This window comes from Canis lupus, chromosome 1 (assembly GCF_003254725.2).
Source record: "Canis lupus dingo isolate Sandy chromosome 1, ASM325472v2, whole genome shotgun sequence".
In the NCBI taxonomy this organism is placed as follows: Eukaryota; Metazoa; Chordata; class Mammalia; order Carnivora; family Canidae; genus Canis; species Canis lupus.
Window position 1 is genome coordinate 101,801,777 of NC_064243.1, and position 15,555 is coordinate 101,817,331.

General features: G+C 40.2%; 1 protein-coding gene across 6 annotated transcripts in view; it reads right to left on the bottom strand.

Moving 5' to 3' along the window:
• Positions 1-15,555, bottom strand: part of ZNF667 (zinc finger protein 667) — a 26,610-nt gene continuing 11,055 nt past the window's right edge. For all 6 annotated transcript variants that reach the window (XM_025423748.3, XM_025423743.3, XM_049099108.1 and 3 more), the window contains 4 exons: positions 11,446-11,537; positions 9,560-9,686; positions 8,972-9,064; positions 1-2,340 (listed from right to left, as the gene is read on the bottom strand). In XM_025423748.3, the coding sequence (XP_025279533.1) occupies positions 761-2,340; positions 8,972-9,064; positions 9,560-9,686; positions 11,446-11,478 (1,833 nt within the window). In that variant the 5' untranslated portion in view covers positions 11,479-11,537 and the 3' untranslated portion in view covers positions 1-760. The remainder of the gene's footprint in view (positions 2,341-8,971; positions 9,065-9,559; positions 9,687-11,445; positions 11,538-15,555) is intronic.

Sequence of the window (15,555 nt, forward strand, 5' to 3'; positions counted from 1 at the left end):
TTCTTACATGAAAATACCAATGTTTATTCATATAAATATAAACACATTTATTTTCAAACAAAACAGTAACAAATAATTTTTCCCTGCTTTTAAGTTCTCATTCTTCAGTATATCCTGGTTTCCTTTCCCAATAGCCCATCACAGGCTTGTTAGATTTTACACACAACGAACATCATATATCTTCATATGGAAACAATATGGTAATGATTCACACATTTATGAGTGAAACCTTTATCTACTTCAAGACTCACTCTTTTTTCTCAGCCATAATTTTCTGTCAGCTGGAAGCAGCACACTGGTTTGCCCAAGAAATCTCTTATATGTGATAGTTCCAGTCCTAAGGGACAACCTCAAACTCTTTCTTCATGTGACCTTAAACCAGGCTCAAAGACCCATCTACAAATACGGACTTAGCAGATGTACCTTGTTTTATGTGACTAATGAAATACCTTTAAATTACAATGGAAATAAAACATCAGTAATTCTTATCAAGTGAAGAGTGGTCTTCATTAAAAATGAGTGCTCCAACTGTCTGACCTTACTACTTTCAACTTAAGATCTATGATAAAGTCACTGCCTCACTGATTACAAATCATCTGGTCAAAGTCACCAGTGACTTTTGTTCTTTGGCTTTCAAAATGAGGCACATTATCAAGTGGTCCCATTTTTACAAAATTTATCTTATAGACAAATGCATTTTCCATGCCTTGGTCTCTGCTACTTTGACAGCCTCACTCTATGCTTTCACATATTAAAAAACTTAGGCTTTTTCTTCAGAATGTGTATTCTGATGTCGGATCAGGGATGAACTCCGACTATATGCCTTCCCACATTTACTACATTCATATGGTTTCTCTGAAGAATGACTTCTCTGATGCCGAATAAGATCCGAGCCACTGCTAAATGCCTTCCCACATTCATTACATTCATATGGTTTCTCTCCAGTATGACTTCTTTCATGTAGAATAAGGGATGTGCGTTGACTAAAGGCCTTCCCACATGTTTTGCACATATATGGTTTTTCTCCAGTGTGAATTCTTTCATGTTGGGCAAGGTGTGCACTCTGGCTGAAGGCCTTCCCACATTGATCACATTCATAGGGTCTGTCTTCAGTATGAATTCTCTTATGTCGAGTAAGAGATATTCGATGACTAAAGGCTTTTCCACATTCCTCACACTGATAGGGTTTTTCTCCAGTATGAATTCTCTGATGTTCAATAAGAAATGACTGACGGCCAAAAACTTTACTACATTTATTGCATTTGAAGGGTTTCTCTTCAGAATGAATATTCTGATGTATTTTAAGGTTGGCAGTTCCAGAAAACATCTTCCCACATTCCTTACATTCAAACAATTTCTTTTTCCTTGTATGAACTTTCTGATGTAGAATAAGGGATGAATGCCGATTACAAACCTTCTCACATTTACTGCATCTATACAGTTTCTCTCCATTATGAATTCTTAGATGTAGAATTAGAGTTGAATGCCGCCTGAAGACCTTCTCACATTTATCACATTTGTAGGGTTTCTTTGACATGTGACATCTCTGATGAAGCATAATGGATGAAATCCTATTAAAGGATTTTCCACATTCTCTGCATTTATAAGGATTCTCTAAATGATAAATTTTCTGCTGTGGAATCAGACTTATAGCCTTCTTACTTTCATGGGTTTTCTCTCCAGTATGAATTCTTTTATGTATAACAAGGGCTGATTTCTTATTGAAGCCTCTCCCACATTTATTGCATTTGTGTATTTTCTTTCCACTGTGAATTTTCCTATGTAGTAAAAGGGATGACATCCGAATGAAGTCTTTCCCACACTTTCCACACTGGTGGATGTTCTCAACAAAATTAATTTTCTGGCCCACAGTGAGAGGTGGGCACTGACTCAAAGGCTTCCCACAGTCTAAAGTTTCCTTTCCATTATGAACTTTCCCATGTAGAATAAGAGATGTTCTTTGAATGAAGCTTTCTCCACACTTATCACATTCATAGCTTTTCCTTCCATTGTGAATTTTCTGATGAAGAATGAGGGAGGAGATCTGCCTGAAAGCTTTTCTACAATTGCTGCATTCATAAGGCTTCTCTCCAGTATGAGATTTCTGATGAAGTTGAAGGGATAAACTCTGACCAAAGGTTTTCCCACAGTCACTACATTTTAAAGATTTCTTCCCTGAATGCACCTTCTTGGGTTTTATCGGGACTGAACTTTTCTTGCAGCTTCTCTTTCCTGTGGGAATGTTTTGTGATGCAGACACTTGTTTCTGATAGATACTTTGCCCAGATTTGATGCCCAGATTTGGAGGTAACTTCTTGGTCTCACATTTAAACCCTGAGTCTGAAAGATAGCAAGAAATTCAGTATTTGTTTTTCTATGCTGAAAACTGAAGTTTCTGTGCAGTCATTATCAATGATAATAATAATAACCATTACCATACATAATAACAATAACGACAGTCAGTATAATTTTATCATAGTAAGGACTTTATAGAAATATTTAATAATTAGAATTTAAGAAATCTTGGCAGCCCCGGTGGCTCAGTGGTTTAGTGCCGCCTTCAGCCCAGGATGTGATCCTGGAGAACCGGAAGCAAGGCCCACGTCAGGTTCCCTGCATGGAGCCTGCTTCTCTCTCTCTCTCATGAATAGATAAAATCTTAAAAAAAAAAAATAAAAATAAAAAAAATACAGGCATACCAAAAGGCAAAAAACACAATTTGAAAAGACAGAGCAAGCATCAAAACCAGACTCAGATATGGCAGGGATGCTGGAATTACCAGACCAGAAATTTAAAACTAATATGTTAAGAGCTCTAATAGATAAAGTACACAGCATATTAGAACAGATGGGCAATGTAAGCAAGAGATGGAAACCTAAGAATCAAAACAAAACATTAGATAAAAGACACTAACAGAAATAAAGAAATGCCTTGAATGGCCTTATTAGTAGATTCCACATAGCTGAAGAAAAATTCTGTGGGCTAAAGGATTCAATCAACAGAATCCTTATGAAAACCAGAAAGCAGGGGCGCCTGGATGGCTCAGTCAGTTAAGCGTCTACCTTCAGCTCAGCTAGTGATCCCAGGGTCCTGGGATGGAGCCCCACATCCAGCTCCGAGCTCAGTAGGGACCCTGTTTCTCCCTCTCCCCTTGCCCCTCCCCCCTACTCATGCTTGGTCTCTTTCTCTTTTTCTCTCTCAAATAAAATCTTTTTTCGGGATCCCTGGGTGGCGCAGTGGTTTAGCGCCGGCCTTTGGCCCAGGGCGCGATCCTGGAGACCGGGGATCGAATCCCACGTCGGGCTCCTGGTGCATGGAGCCTGCTTCTCCCTCTGCCTGTGTCTCTGCCTCTCTCCCTCTCTCTCTGTGTGTGTGACTATCGTTAAAAAAAAAAAAAAAAAAAAAATCTTTTTTCAATGATTTTATTTATTTATGAGAGAGGCAGAGACATAGGCAGAGGGAAAATCAGGCTCCCTGCAGGGAGTATTTGTTGCCAGTAGCCCTGCCTTGCAAGAAATGTTAAAAGAGGTCTGTTAGAAGGAAACTAATACATCAGAAACTTGGATCTATATAGAGAAGGGAAAAGCAATAAAGAAAGAATAAGTAGGGATGCCTGGGTGGCTCAGTGGTTAAGCATCTGCCTTCGGCCTAGGGCATGATCCTGGAGTCCCAGGATCAAGTCCCACATCAGGCTCCCTGCGTGGAACCTGCTTCTTTCTCTGCCTCTCTGTGTCTCTAATGAATACATAAATAATGGAAGGAAGGAAGGGAGGGAGGGAGGGAGGGAGGGAGGGAGGGAGGAAGGAAGGAAGGAAGGAAGGAAGGAAGGAAGAAAGAAAGAAAGAAAAGAAAAGAAAAGAAAAAGAAGAAAGAAAGAAAGAAAAGAAAAGAAAAGAAAAGAAAAGAAAAGAAAAGAAAAGAAAAGAACAGACAAAGAAGAAAGAAAGAAAATAAGTAAAGGCAAAAAAACCATTTTTCTTCTTAATTGACTTAACAGTTTGTTCAAAATAACAGCAACAATGTATTCAATTGTGTATGCTTATATATTTATTTGATGTATACACGTAAATATATATATATATATATGCTTGCTTACATGTATTTTATATATAAATTAAGTGAATGATAGCAGTGATACAGGTGAGGAAGGAATCAGCATTATTTTGTTATTGTAAGGTACTCACACTACCCATAAAGTGGTATAGTGTTATCTGAAAGTGGACTTGGATTAGCTGCAAACATATAGTGTAAATTCTAGGGCAACCATGTAAAAAAAAAAGTATGTGCGCATACACACACACACACACACACACATATGATATAAGGAAGAACAGAAAATAGAATCATATAAATCTTCTTTTAAAACCACAAACAAAAAAGTAAAATCACAATAACCAGAAAAAGAGTGGAAGACAAACAAAAACAGGAATAAAGACATCAAATAAAATATTTACTTTATATATAGTAAATATCATCCAAATATATCAATAATCACTTTGAATGTCAATCAAAAGCCTAAACCAATCAAAAGAGATTGAATTTGATTTTATTCAGAGTGAATTAAGAACCATGGCCCAAGTATGTGTTGTCTCTAAGAAACTCATGCTAGATATAAAGACACAGATTAAAAGTAAATGCAGAAAAATAGACCATGCTAACAAGAGAACAGGAGTAACTCTATTAATTCTGGACAGAGCAGACTTTTAAAAGCACAGAAGTTACCATGGGAAAAAAAAAAAAAAAAAAAAAGAAGTTACCATGGATAAAATGAGGCATTACATAATGACAAAGGAATCAATTCTTCAGAAGCTATAAATTCTTAATGGGTATATGTCAAGCAACAAAACATGAAATAATAAGAGACAAAAACTGATAAAACCGCAAGGAGAAATATATGAATCCACTATCATATTTAAGACACTTCAACATCCCTCTCTCATAAATGAACAGATCCAGGAAGCAGAAAATCAGTTAGTAGAACTCAACCATACCTTCTTTCAACTGGATATAACTGACATCTATAGACTATTTCATCCAACAATCGCAGAGGTCACATCGTTCTCAAGCTCACATATAACATTCACTAAGTGGACCACATTCTGGGCCTTAAAAACACACCTTAACAAATAATAGAAATCACACAATGCTCTCCGACCACAGTGAAATTAAACTAGAAATCAGTTAACAAAAGATGACTGGAGGGGTATCTGGGTGGCTGAGTCAGTCAAGTGTCTGCCTTTTGCTCAGGTCATGACCTGGGTCCTGGGATTGAGCCCCACATTGGGCTCCCTGCTCAGCAAGGAGTCTGCTTCTCCCTCCCTCTGCCTCTCCCCCTACTTGTGCACGCTCTCTCTCTCCTATTTAAATAAATAAATAAAATCCTTAAAAAAAAGATCAATCAATCACTAGAAAATCCCTAGCTACTTGAAAGTTAAATAGTACATTTCTAAATAAGTGTGAAATCACAAAAGAAATTTTTAAATATTTTAAACGCAATGAAAATAAAACATAACATCAGAATTTGTGGGATTCATCGGAACCAGTGCTTATAGACAAGTCTGTAGCACTATATGCATGTTAAAAAGGAACAAAGATCTAAAATTGGTAATCTAAGATCCCCTCTTAGGAAATCAGAAAAAGCTAATTAAATCCAAAATAAGCAGAAAAAATAAACTGAAATCACTGAAATTGAAAACAAGAAATAGAAAAGTACAACAAAACCAAAAGCTGGTTCTTTCAAAGTCATTAAAGTTGATAAGCTAGGGATCCCTGGGTGGCGCAGTGGTTTGGCGCCTGCCTTTGGCCCAGGGCGCGATCTTGGAGACCCGGGATCGAATCCCACGTCGGGCTCCCAGTGCATGGAGCCTGCTTCTCCCTCTGCCTGTGTCTCTGCCTCTCTCTCTCTCTCTCTGTGTGTGACTATCATAAATAAATAAAAAAAAATTAAAAAAAAAAAAAAGTTGATAAGCTAAGAAAAAAGAGAATTCTGACACAAATTATTGTTAGAAATAAAAATTAGGACAGAAATATGTATTTCATGGAAATTAAAAGAATAAAGGAAAATTACAATTTCTTTGCCCATAAATCTGAAAATCTAGATGAAAGAAAACACTTTGTTGAACAGTCTTCCAAAAGTCACATGATAGACAATGTGAATAGGCCTTATGTATCCAAGAAATTAAACCAATAATCAATAACTTCCAAAACAGAAAGCACCAGGCCTAGATTCATCTGCTAGTAAATTCTACCAAAAATTTAAATAAGAAACCATACCAATTTTTTATCATCTTTTTCAGAGGATAGAAGCAGAGAGAATACTTGCTAATTCATTATATGAGGCCACCATTACCTTAATACCAAAATCAGACAAAGACAACACAAGAAAAGGAAACTACAGGCCAATATCTCTGATGAATTTTTTTTCCTCTTTTTTTTTGTTTTAAATTTTTTATTTATTTATGATAGTCACAGAGAGAGAGAGAGAGAGAGGAGGAGACACAGGCAGAGGGAGAAGCAGGCTCCATGCACCAGGAGCCCGATGTGGGATTCGATCCCGGGTCTCCAGGATCCCGCCCTGGGCCAAAGGCAGGCGCCAAATAGCTGCGCCACCCAGGGATCCCTGAATTTTTTTTTTAAAGATTTTATTTATTTATTCATGAGAGACACAGAGAGAGAGAGAAAGAGAGAGGCAGAGACACAGGCAGAGGAGAAGCAGGCTCCATGCAGGGAGCCTGACATGGGACTCAATCCTGAGTCTCCAGGGTCACACCCTGGGCTGAAGGCGGCGCTAAACCACTGAGCCACCAGAGCTGCCCAACAGCCCTATTTTTAAAACTGGGCAAAGCACTTGAATAGACACTTCTCCAAGGAAGATAGACACATGGCCAATAAACATATGTAAATATGCTCAATATCATTAATCATTAGGGAAATACAAATCAAACCCACAATATCATCTCACATCCATAAGGATGGCCACTATAAAAAAAAAAAAAAGACAACTTGACAAGAAGTCGAAACACTTGTATACTCTTGGTGGAAACGACAAATGAAAAACAGTATGGAGGTTCCATAGATAATAAAAAACAGAACTATCATATGATCCAGCAGTCCCACCTCTGGATATATATCCAGAAAAACTGAAATTAGGATCTTAAATACATCTGTACTCCCATGTTGATTATTGCATTATTCATAGCAGCCAAGAAGCAAAACAACCCAAATATCTATTGATAGATAAGGAAAATATGATATATACAATGAAATATTATGCAGCCTTAAAAAAAAATCCTGGCACATGCTACAACATGGATGAACCTCAAGGAACGAGCACTCAGGAAAAAAAAAAGATTACAAAAGGACAAATACTCGCTGGAGTGGGGGAGAGTAGAGGGGGGATGGGGTAAGTGGATGATGGACATTAAGTAGGGCATGTAATGATTGCTGGATATTATATAAGACTGTTAAATTACTGATCTCTACCTCTGAAACCAGTAATACATTATATGTTAATTACCTGAATTATATTGAAAAAAAGGGGACAAATACTCTTTGATTCCTTTCATATAAAGTATCCATGGGTAATCAAAATCAGAGAAATACAAAGAAAGGTGGTTAACAAGGACCAGGTGGAAGAGAGGAGGAATATTAGTGTTTAGTGAGTGTAATTTCATAAGTTATGACAAGGTGGAAGAGTTCTGGATATCTGTTGCACACTTAATTATACATTTAAAAATGGTTAAAAAAAAAAAAAAATGGTTAAGATGATAAATTCAATGTTATGAATTTTTTACAATTAAAAAAATTCAGGGGTGCCTAGGTGGCTCAGTCTGTTAAGTGTCTAGCTCTTTTGATCTCAGGGTTCTAAAATCAAGCCACTAGGTGTGGACCCCACTTAAAAAACAAACAAAACAAGGGATCCCTGGGTGGCGCAGCGGTTTGGCGCCTGCCTTTGGCCCAGGGCGCGATCCTGGAGACCCGGGATTGAATCCCACGTCAGGCTCCCGGTACATGGAGCCTGCTTCTCCCTCTGCCTGTGTCTCTGCTTCTCTCTCTCTCTCTCTCTGTGACTATCAAAAATAAATTTAAAAATGTAAAAAAAACAAAAAAACAAAACAAAAAAAAAACACAAAACAACAACAACAAAAAAAAAACCACTCGTAGGGATCCCTGGGTGGCTCAGCAGTTTAGCACCTGCCTTCTGCCGGGGCGTGATCCTGGAGTCCCAGAATCGAGTCCCACGTCAGGATCCTTGCATGGGGCCTGCTTCTCGCTCTGCCTCTCTCTGTGTGTCTCATGAATAAATAAAATCTTAAAAAAACAAAACAAAACAAAAAAACACTCATAGAACTGTTAAGTAAGTAAGTAAAATAAAGAGAAATCTATCAGAAAAGGGAATGAGTTCTTGGAAAGTAGTCAAAATGAACAGTAATGGAAAATATTTTCATTTTTTTTTTAAAGAATGAAGAAAATGATGCATGTTTGAACATTATCAATGCTATCATGAGAGAATTGGAATATGCTTTCTCTGAAGGAAAATGCTGAAGCAGGGAATATGATAGGTACATCATAAGGGCATTAAGAGCTGAGCTTCTGAGACAAGAAGCTGGGGTTCAAACCTAGCTCTGCTGCCACTTCCTATCTGGGTTACCTTAGACAAGTTATTGAACTCTGATTTTTGGTGTCCTCATATACAAAACAGGAATAATAATAGTACCTACCTTATAGGACTGGGAGGAACCTGTACTTAGAAGTTTGTCTGGTACCTAGTAGAGGGTTTATTAAATGTTGGTTATTTTCCTTCTAGGAGCTCACACTGAAAGAGACCAGAATTTTCATCACAGGCCTGTGGCCTTTAAGGCAGGGAAAGCGGCAGCTTGCAAACATCTTTAAGAGGTTGCCTTCTCAAGATAGAGAGTGCTCTTAGAAACAAACAATAGCAACATGTAAACCTTGGTTCTCTGTCACTCACCCAAGCCCCGGCGTTTCCTCACTGGCTCCACCACCCAAGGTGCTTTCCCTTTCTCCAATAAGGTGATCACATTTGGCCTCCGAAAGGAAAGTCCTGCATTCAGGAAAAACAACAGAACTGAACATGATATGCATGCCACAGAGCCAAGCCCCATGTCAACGGGAATGAGGGTTTATGAGCACAAAGGGAGTACAAAGGGTATGAAGGGCAGGCAGTGGAGGAGGAAGATGAAAGTTCAATTACAGTGCGCTGAATTGTTCATTTCTAACTCTACAATTGCTCATTTCTAACTCTACAAACCAACTATTCTCTTGAAAAATCAGACCACAGGGGCACCTGGGAGGCTCAGTGGCTGAGCATCTGCCTTTGGCTCAGGTTGTGATCCTGGGGTCCTGGAATCAAGTCCTGCATCGGGCTCCCCGCAGGGAGCCTAATTCTCCCTCTGCCTATGTCTCTGCCTCTCTCTCTCTGTGTCTCTCATGAATAAATAAAATATTTAAACAAAGCTGCAGTGGCTTCTATTTTCCTAACTAGGCTGATTTCTGTCCCACAAAGGGTTGGTTGTGGATTACGGAGAGAGAGCCTTACCGAGAGAGACCAGGTTCTGGTAGTTCTCCAACATGACATCTTCATACAGATCCTTCTGAATGGGGCTCAGCCATTCCCACTCCTCCTGGGAGAAGTAGATGGCCAAATCCCCAAATGTCACTGGCACCTGAAATAGAAGATCACATGTCTTTTCACCACAGGCTTACTTTCCCTCGGCTGGAGACAACAAGGAACTTGTCCCAAATACCAGAAATCTATGGTGCCAGGAATCTCTTCAGAAACATTTGAGGTTCTGAGGCCAGGACAAACAGGTATATAAAATAAAATAAATACAACACAATACGATATGATATAGCTATTAATTAAGGACAATGTCCCATAGAAAGCATTATCAACTTGGATTTACTGGGCATTGACAAAAGCCATTTTTCTAAGCACTCTACAGGTACTGACTCATGTGAGCCAGTGACCTGGCTGGGGCACTGCTAAGAGAATCACAGTAATGTTACAGATGAGGAAATGAGATGCCCAGAGAGGGGAGATGATGTACGGAAAGTCCACAACTAGTGAATGGAGGAGCTAGAGTTCAATCTGGGCAGCCCGACTTCTGATTCATGCTTAAGTTCATACTCTCTAAAGAGCACGTGACTCAACTACACAGGGCCAAAGGTTCTTTGTAGATGTAATTAAGGTTACTGATCACTTGACATTAAATGGGAAGATTATCCTAGATTTTGTAGGTGGGTGATGTAATCACAGAAGCCCGTAACAGTGGAAAAATTTTCCCCTACTGGAAGAGGAGAGTGGAAAGAGAAGTCAAGATATTGGAAGCCTGAAAAAAAAAAAAAGATATTGGAAGCCTGATTTGACCTGCTACTGCTGGATTGAAGATGGAAGAGGGCCACATGGAAAGCAGAAGAAACTGAATATGCTAATAAACAGTTTAGAAGAGCCTCAGATGGGGATCCCTGGGTGGCTCAGCGGTTTAGCGCCTGCCTTCGGCCCAGGGCGTAATCCTGGAGTCCCAAGATCGAGTCCCACATCGTGCTCCCTGGATGGAGCCCGCTTCTCCCTCTGCCTGTGTCTCTGCTTCTCTCTCTCTCTCTGTGTCTCTCATGAATGAATTTAAAAGACTTTAAAAAAAAAAAAGAAAGAAAGAGCCTCAGACGTGACCACACACCCAGCTAATACCTTTTTTCAGCCTTGTGAGACCCAAAGCAGAGGACCCAGCCATGCACTGTGCCTGATTCTGACCCACGAACTATGAGCCATAAATACATGCTGTTCTGAGCAGCCAAGTTTGTGGAAATTTGTTATAGCAGTGACAGGGAACACATAACTTAAGAGGACAAAACTGTTTGGTACAGAAATTGTGTTCAAGATATTTATTTTAGAAAATCACTTCATCATCTAAAGTGGTGACGCAGGTTTTTTAACAGAAGGTTGACTCACTGGCCTGGTTCCAATTAACCCAACCTAAATACAGGGTTATATGGGTCTCTTAAAAAACCAAATTTCCTTCTTGTAAATATGCGTTGTACAAGTAAAAATAGAGACATTGACAGATTAACTTTAGAGCACAACCTCAAGTCCTCCTCTGCCTCAGCAGATCCCATGTAGGCACTCACGTCTACCTTGAGAAATCACAGTGGCTCTCCTCTTCCTTCTAGGGAGCAGCCCAGTCAAACACTCTGGAGATACTAAACAAATAGGTCAGTGGCCATGTGCACACAGAAAAAAAGGAGAGAGCGCTGAGTGGTTACATGGGTTCCTAGAGTTCTTCTCATGTTCCTACCTTTCACGGTGATGGGAGGAAACAGACCAGGTCTTGGATGGGATTCCGTCAGGCAGAATTTCCATGGAAAGAAAGCAATGGCCCCTATCTTACAAGATGGAACTTCCTTCCAAGAAGAATCACTATTTACCTTGGACTTGGACTTCCCTCGTGCAGCAGGCATCCTTTCCTCCCCCTTGAGAGTCCAAACTTGAAGAAGGGCAGAGTGCTGAGAAGGTGGGGCTGTGGGAGAAGAGAAGTCATGAGGATGACAGGGCCTTTTAGGTGGTCCTGGAGTCTCTAGGATAATAATCCCCTGCTCCTTCATCCTGGTCACACATGCACATGCATGCACACATACACACAGGTACACAGATACACATCGAGAAAGGTCAGGACATCTGCAACATTTCTGCCCCTTCTCAGGGTCAGGAAGGGGCAATGGCCAATGTTATCTGCTCCCAAGATCACAAAAGGCTCTAGATCAGGCGGCAAATGAAACATGAAGACACCTATTCATCCATTTGACAAGCATTTGTTGTGTCTACTATGTGCCAGGTAATGTCCCAGGTGCTGGGCAAAGAGCAGATTTACCACAAAGAAGGACCAGCAACCCTGTACCTTACATCCCAACAGGGATAGCAAGTTTATATAGAAAAAGTGTCAGTTATGGGATCCCTGGGTTGCTCAGCGGTTTTGCACCGCCTTCGGCCCAGGGCATGATCCTGGAGTCCCAGTATTGGGTCCCACATCGCGCTGTCTGCATGGAGCTTGCTTCTCCCTCTGCCTTTGTCTCTGCCTCTCTCTCTCTCTCTCTCTCTCTCGAATAAAAATCTTAAAAAAAAAGGGGGGGGGGTCAGCTGAGATCACTGCTTAAAAAAAAAAAAAAGGATCAGAGCAGAGGGTGGAATGATGGGATGGTTGAGGGAGGCCTCTCAGAGGATGCAACATTGAGTTCAGGTTTGAATGTAGTGCAAGTATGAGGCACTTGGGGAAAAGCATTCTGGGTAGAGGTACAAAAGGTACAAAGACCCTGCAGCAGGTGTGTGCTTGGTATATGGATAGAGTGAATGGTGTGCTGAAGTAGAACAAGTAAGGTGGGGAGTGGTGGTCTGTGAGATGGCTTAAATCAGGAGGGCCACATCATGAAGGGGGTCACGAGCAGTTTGGAACTGAACCTAAGTGTGATAAGACATCACTGAGGGAGCAGGAGTCTGAGGAGTGACATACCTACCTAACTTGACATTTAATAAAATTTGTTGGGCGGCTATGTGGTGAATAAAATGTGTATGACTGATAAGAAGTGGAGGGGATGCGAGAGCTGAAGAGGGAACTCACTAGGCAGGTATGTGTAAATCCAGCAGGGAAATTCAGTGGGGTGGATTAGGCCCCTCTATCACTGAGTCACTCTGCACGTATGCTGCTCTATATGCATGCCATTAGCTACAGGTGACAAGTGAGTTCTGGAAATAGGGCTAGCGCAACTGAGTGTCTAGTGTTATTTAGCTTCAACTGATTTATTACTAAAGTCATAATTTGGGATGCCTGGGTGGCTCAGCAGTTGAGTGTCTGCCTTCAGCCCCAGGGATGATCCTGGGGTCCTGGGATCGAGTCCCACATCAGGCTCTCTGCATGGAGCCTGCTTCTCTCTCTGCCTATGTCTCTGTCTCTCTCTCATGAATAAAATAAAACCTTAAAAAAAAGACATAATTAAATATTAAAATCAGTGAATTGTTTTATTAACCTAAATTAAAAACTAATCCTTGATTTAGTTAATGTAAAACTTTGAAGAATATTTGAAACAACTGAGTTTGTGAATCTACTTTTCCAATGATAAGTTTTATGAAATTTAAATATAGATCAAGGGATGCCTGGGTGGCTCAGTTGTTGCTTAAGGGTCTGCCTTTGGCTCAGGTCATGATCCCCAGGTCCTGGTATCGAGGCCTGAGTCAGGCTCTCTGATCAGCAAGAAGTCTGTTTCTCCTTCTCCCTTTGCTGCTCTCCCTGCTTGTGCTGTCAGATAAATAAATAAAATCTTCAAGAAATGAAGAGATTTAATAAAGCGTCTGAACTGAGGTGTACTACACGTGCAAAACACAGATTTAAAAAACTTAGTATGAAAAAAATATAGGGCAGCCCCGGTGGCGCAGCGGTTTAGCGCCGCCTGCAGCCTGGGGTGTGATCCTGGAGATCGGGGATCGAGTCCCACGTCAGGTTCCCTGCATGGAGCCTGCTTCTCCCTCTGCCTGTGTCCCAGCCATTCTCTCTCTCTCTCTCTCTCTCTTTCTCTCATTCAATAAATAAATAAAATCTAAAAAAAAAAAAAAAAAAAAAGATTTAAAAAAAAATATAAAATACCTAATTGATAATTGTTTATACTGACCATAAGCTGGTATTTAGGATACACTAAATTAAATAAAATGTGCTGAAATTAACTGCAATGATTGTTATTTTCACTTTTTTCAATACAGCTGCTAGAAATTTAAAATCTATGTCTTGCATTACACTTCCACAGGACCACACTGCTTTATACTAGAGTCTACACCATTCTATTGCTGCATTTTCTTCACACCACAACCTGCCTCCCGAGAAAGGCTTATTTACATTTTTGTTTGTGTGGGACAATCTCCCACACCTTGACAGGGGCTTCATGAAAGCAAGCACTTTTAGACTGTTTCACTGTTCTCCTGGGAATTGAGAATGTGCCTGGCACAGTGCAGTGCTCAAGAAATACTGGCTGACTGAATCAACAACAGTCCAGAATGCTTCCTGGCATGCTGAAATTGGGGTGGAGTGTAACCACATTTTATGCCAATATCATCTTACAGAGAAACACTTTTGCTGACAGTCACTCCAAGCTCTCTAAACTTGTCTTTTGGAAAAGGTCAGGGTCTAGAAAAGGCAGAAATCGGAGTATACTTTATATATTCCCTTTTGAAAAAATTTGAAATCTAGAGAAAAGAACAGTATAATGAACACCTCATTACCTTTCACCAAATGTTAATATTTTCCTTAAAATATTGAAATCATTTCAAAGTTATAGACATGATCAAAGTTCATGCCTAAATGGCTCAGCACATACCTCTAAAGAATGCCTTCTGAAATCATTTCAAAGTTATAGACATGATCAAAGTTCATGCCTAAATGGCTCAGCACATACCTCTAAAGAATGCCTTCAACCCACTCCAGTGCTAACAATAGTAAATATTTCATAAAAAATTTTTGGTGACTTTTCTATGAAAAAGGTATATAGCAGCACAGTCTGGAAAATGGAAATATGAATGCTTCTCTCTACAGCTGTTCTTTTTTTCTCCCTTAAGGGTGCAGTTAGGGAGGATATATGAAACCCAAAGTCATAACTGAGTTCAGAATTTGAGGGACGCCTGGGTGGCTCAGCAGTTGAGCATCTGCCTTCAGCTCAGGGCGTGATCCTGGAGTTCCAGGATCGAGTCCCACGTCAGGCTCCCTGTACGGTGGCTGCTCCTCCCTCTACCTATGTCTCTGCCTTCTGTGTCTCTCATAAATAAACAAATCTTTTTAAAAAGAAAAAAGTTTGGAGATTGATAATGGGTATGTTTTGATTCAAAATGCAAGTCCTAAAATGACCTTTTACTATACAAAGGAACCCAGCCAGAAGAACATTTGGTTTATCATGCTTCTCTCTTTACAAAGAGAAAAGCAAAGTAATAATACTAAGATTAATACTAAAATGAATAAATACCGAGTGCTTAAACATGCTAGGTACCACTTTATGAAGGTAACAATTGAATCTTCACTCCTACCCTGGTGGGGCAGGTACTCTCACTGACACCATTTCCAGATGAGTAATATAAAGCACAGAGAAGTAGGGATCACTTGCCCAAGGCTATAGGGCAGGAAGTGGCAGAGCCCGTATTCAAGCTGATGTTGACCCAGATACCCTGATAACCCTCTGGGTCAGAGGTAAGGGCTGTATTAAACATACCACTTTTGATTTCGGCTCAGGTCATGATCCGAGAGTCCTGAGATGGAGCCCTGTGTTAGAATCCACATTCAGCAGGGAATCTGCTTGAGATGCTTTCCCCTCCCCCTGAGTTCTTGTGTACTTGCTCTCACTTCTAAAATAATCTTTATTATTTTTTAAAGATTTTATTTATTTATTCATGAGAGACACAGAGAGAGAAAGAGAGGCAGAGACACAGGCAGAGGAAGAAGCAGGCTCCCTGCAAGGAGCCCAATGTGGGACTTGATCCCGGATCCCGCCCTGGGTCCAAGGCAGAAG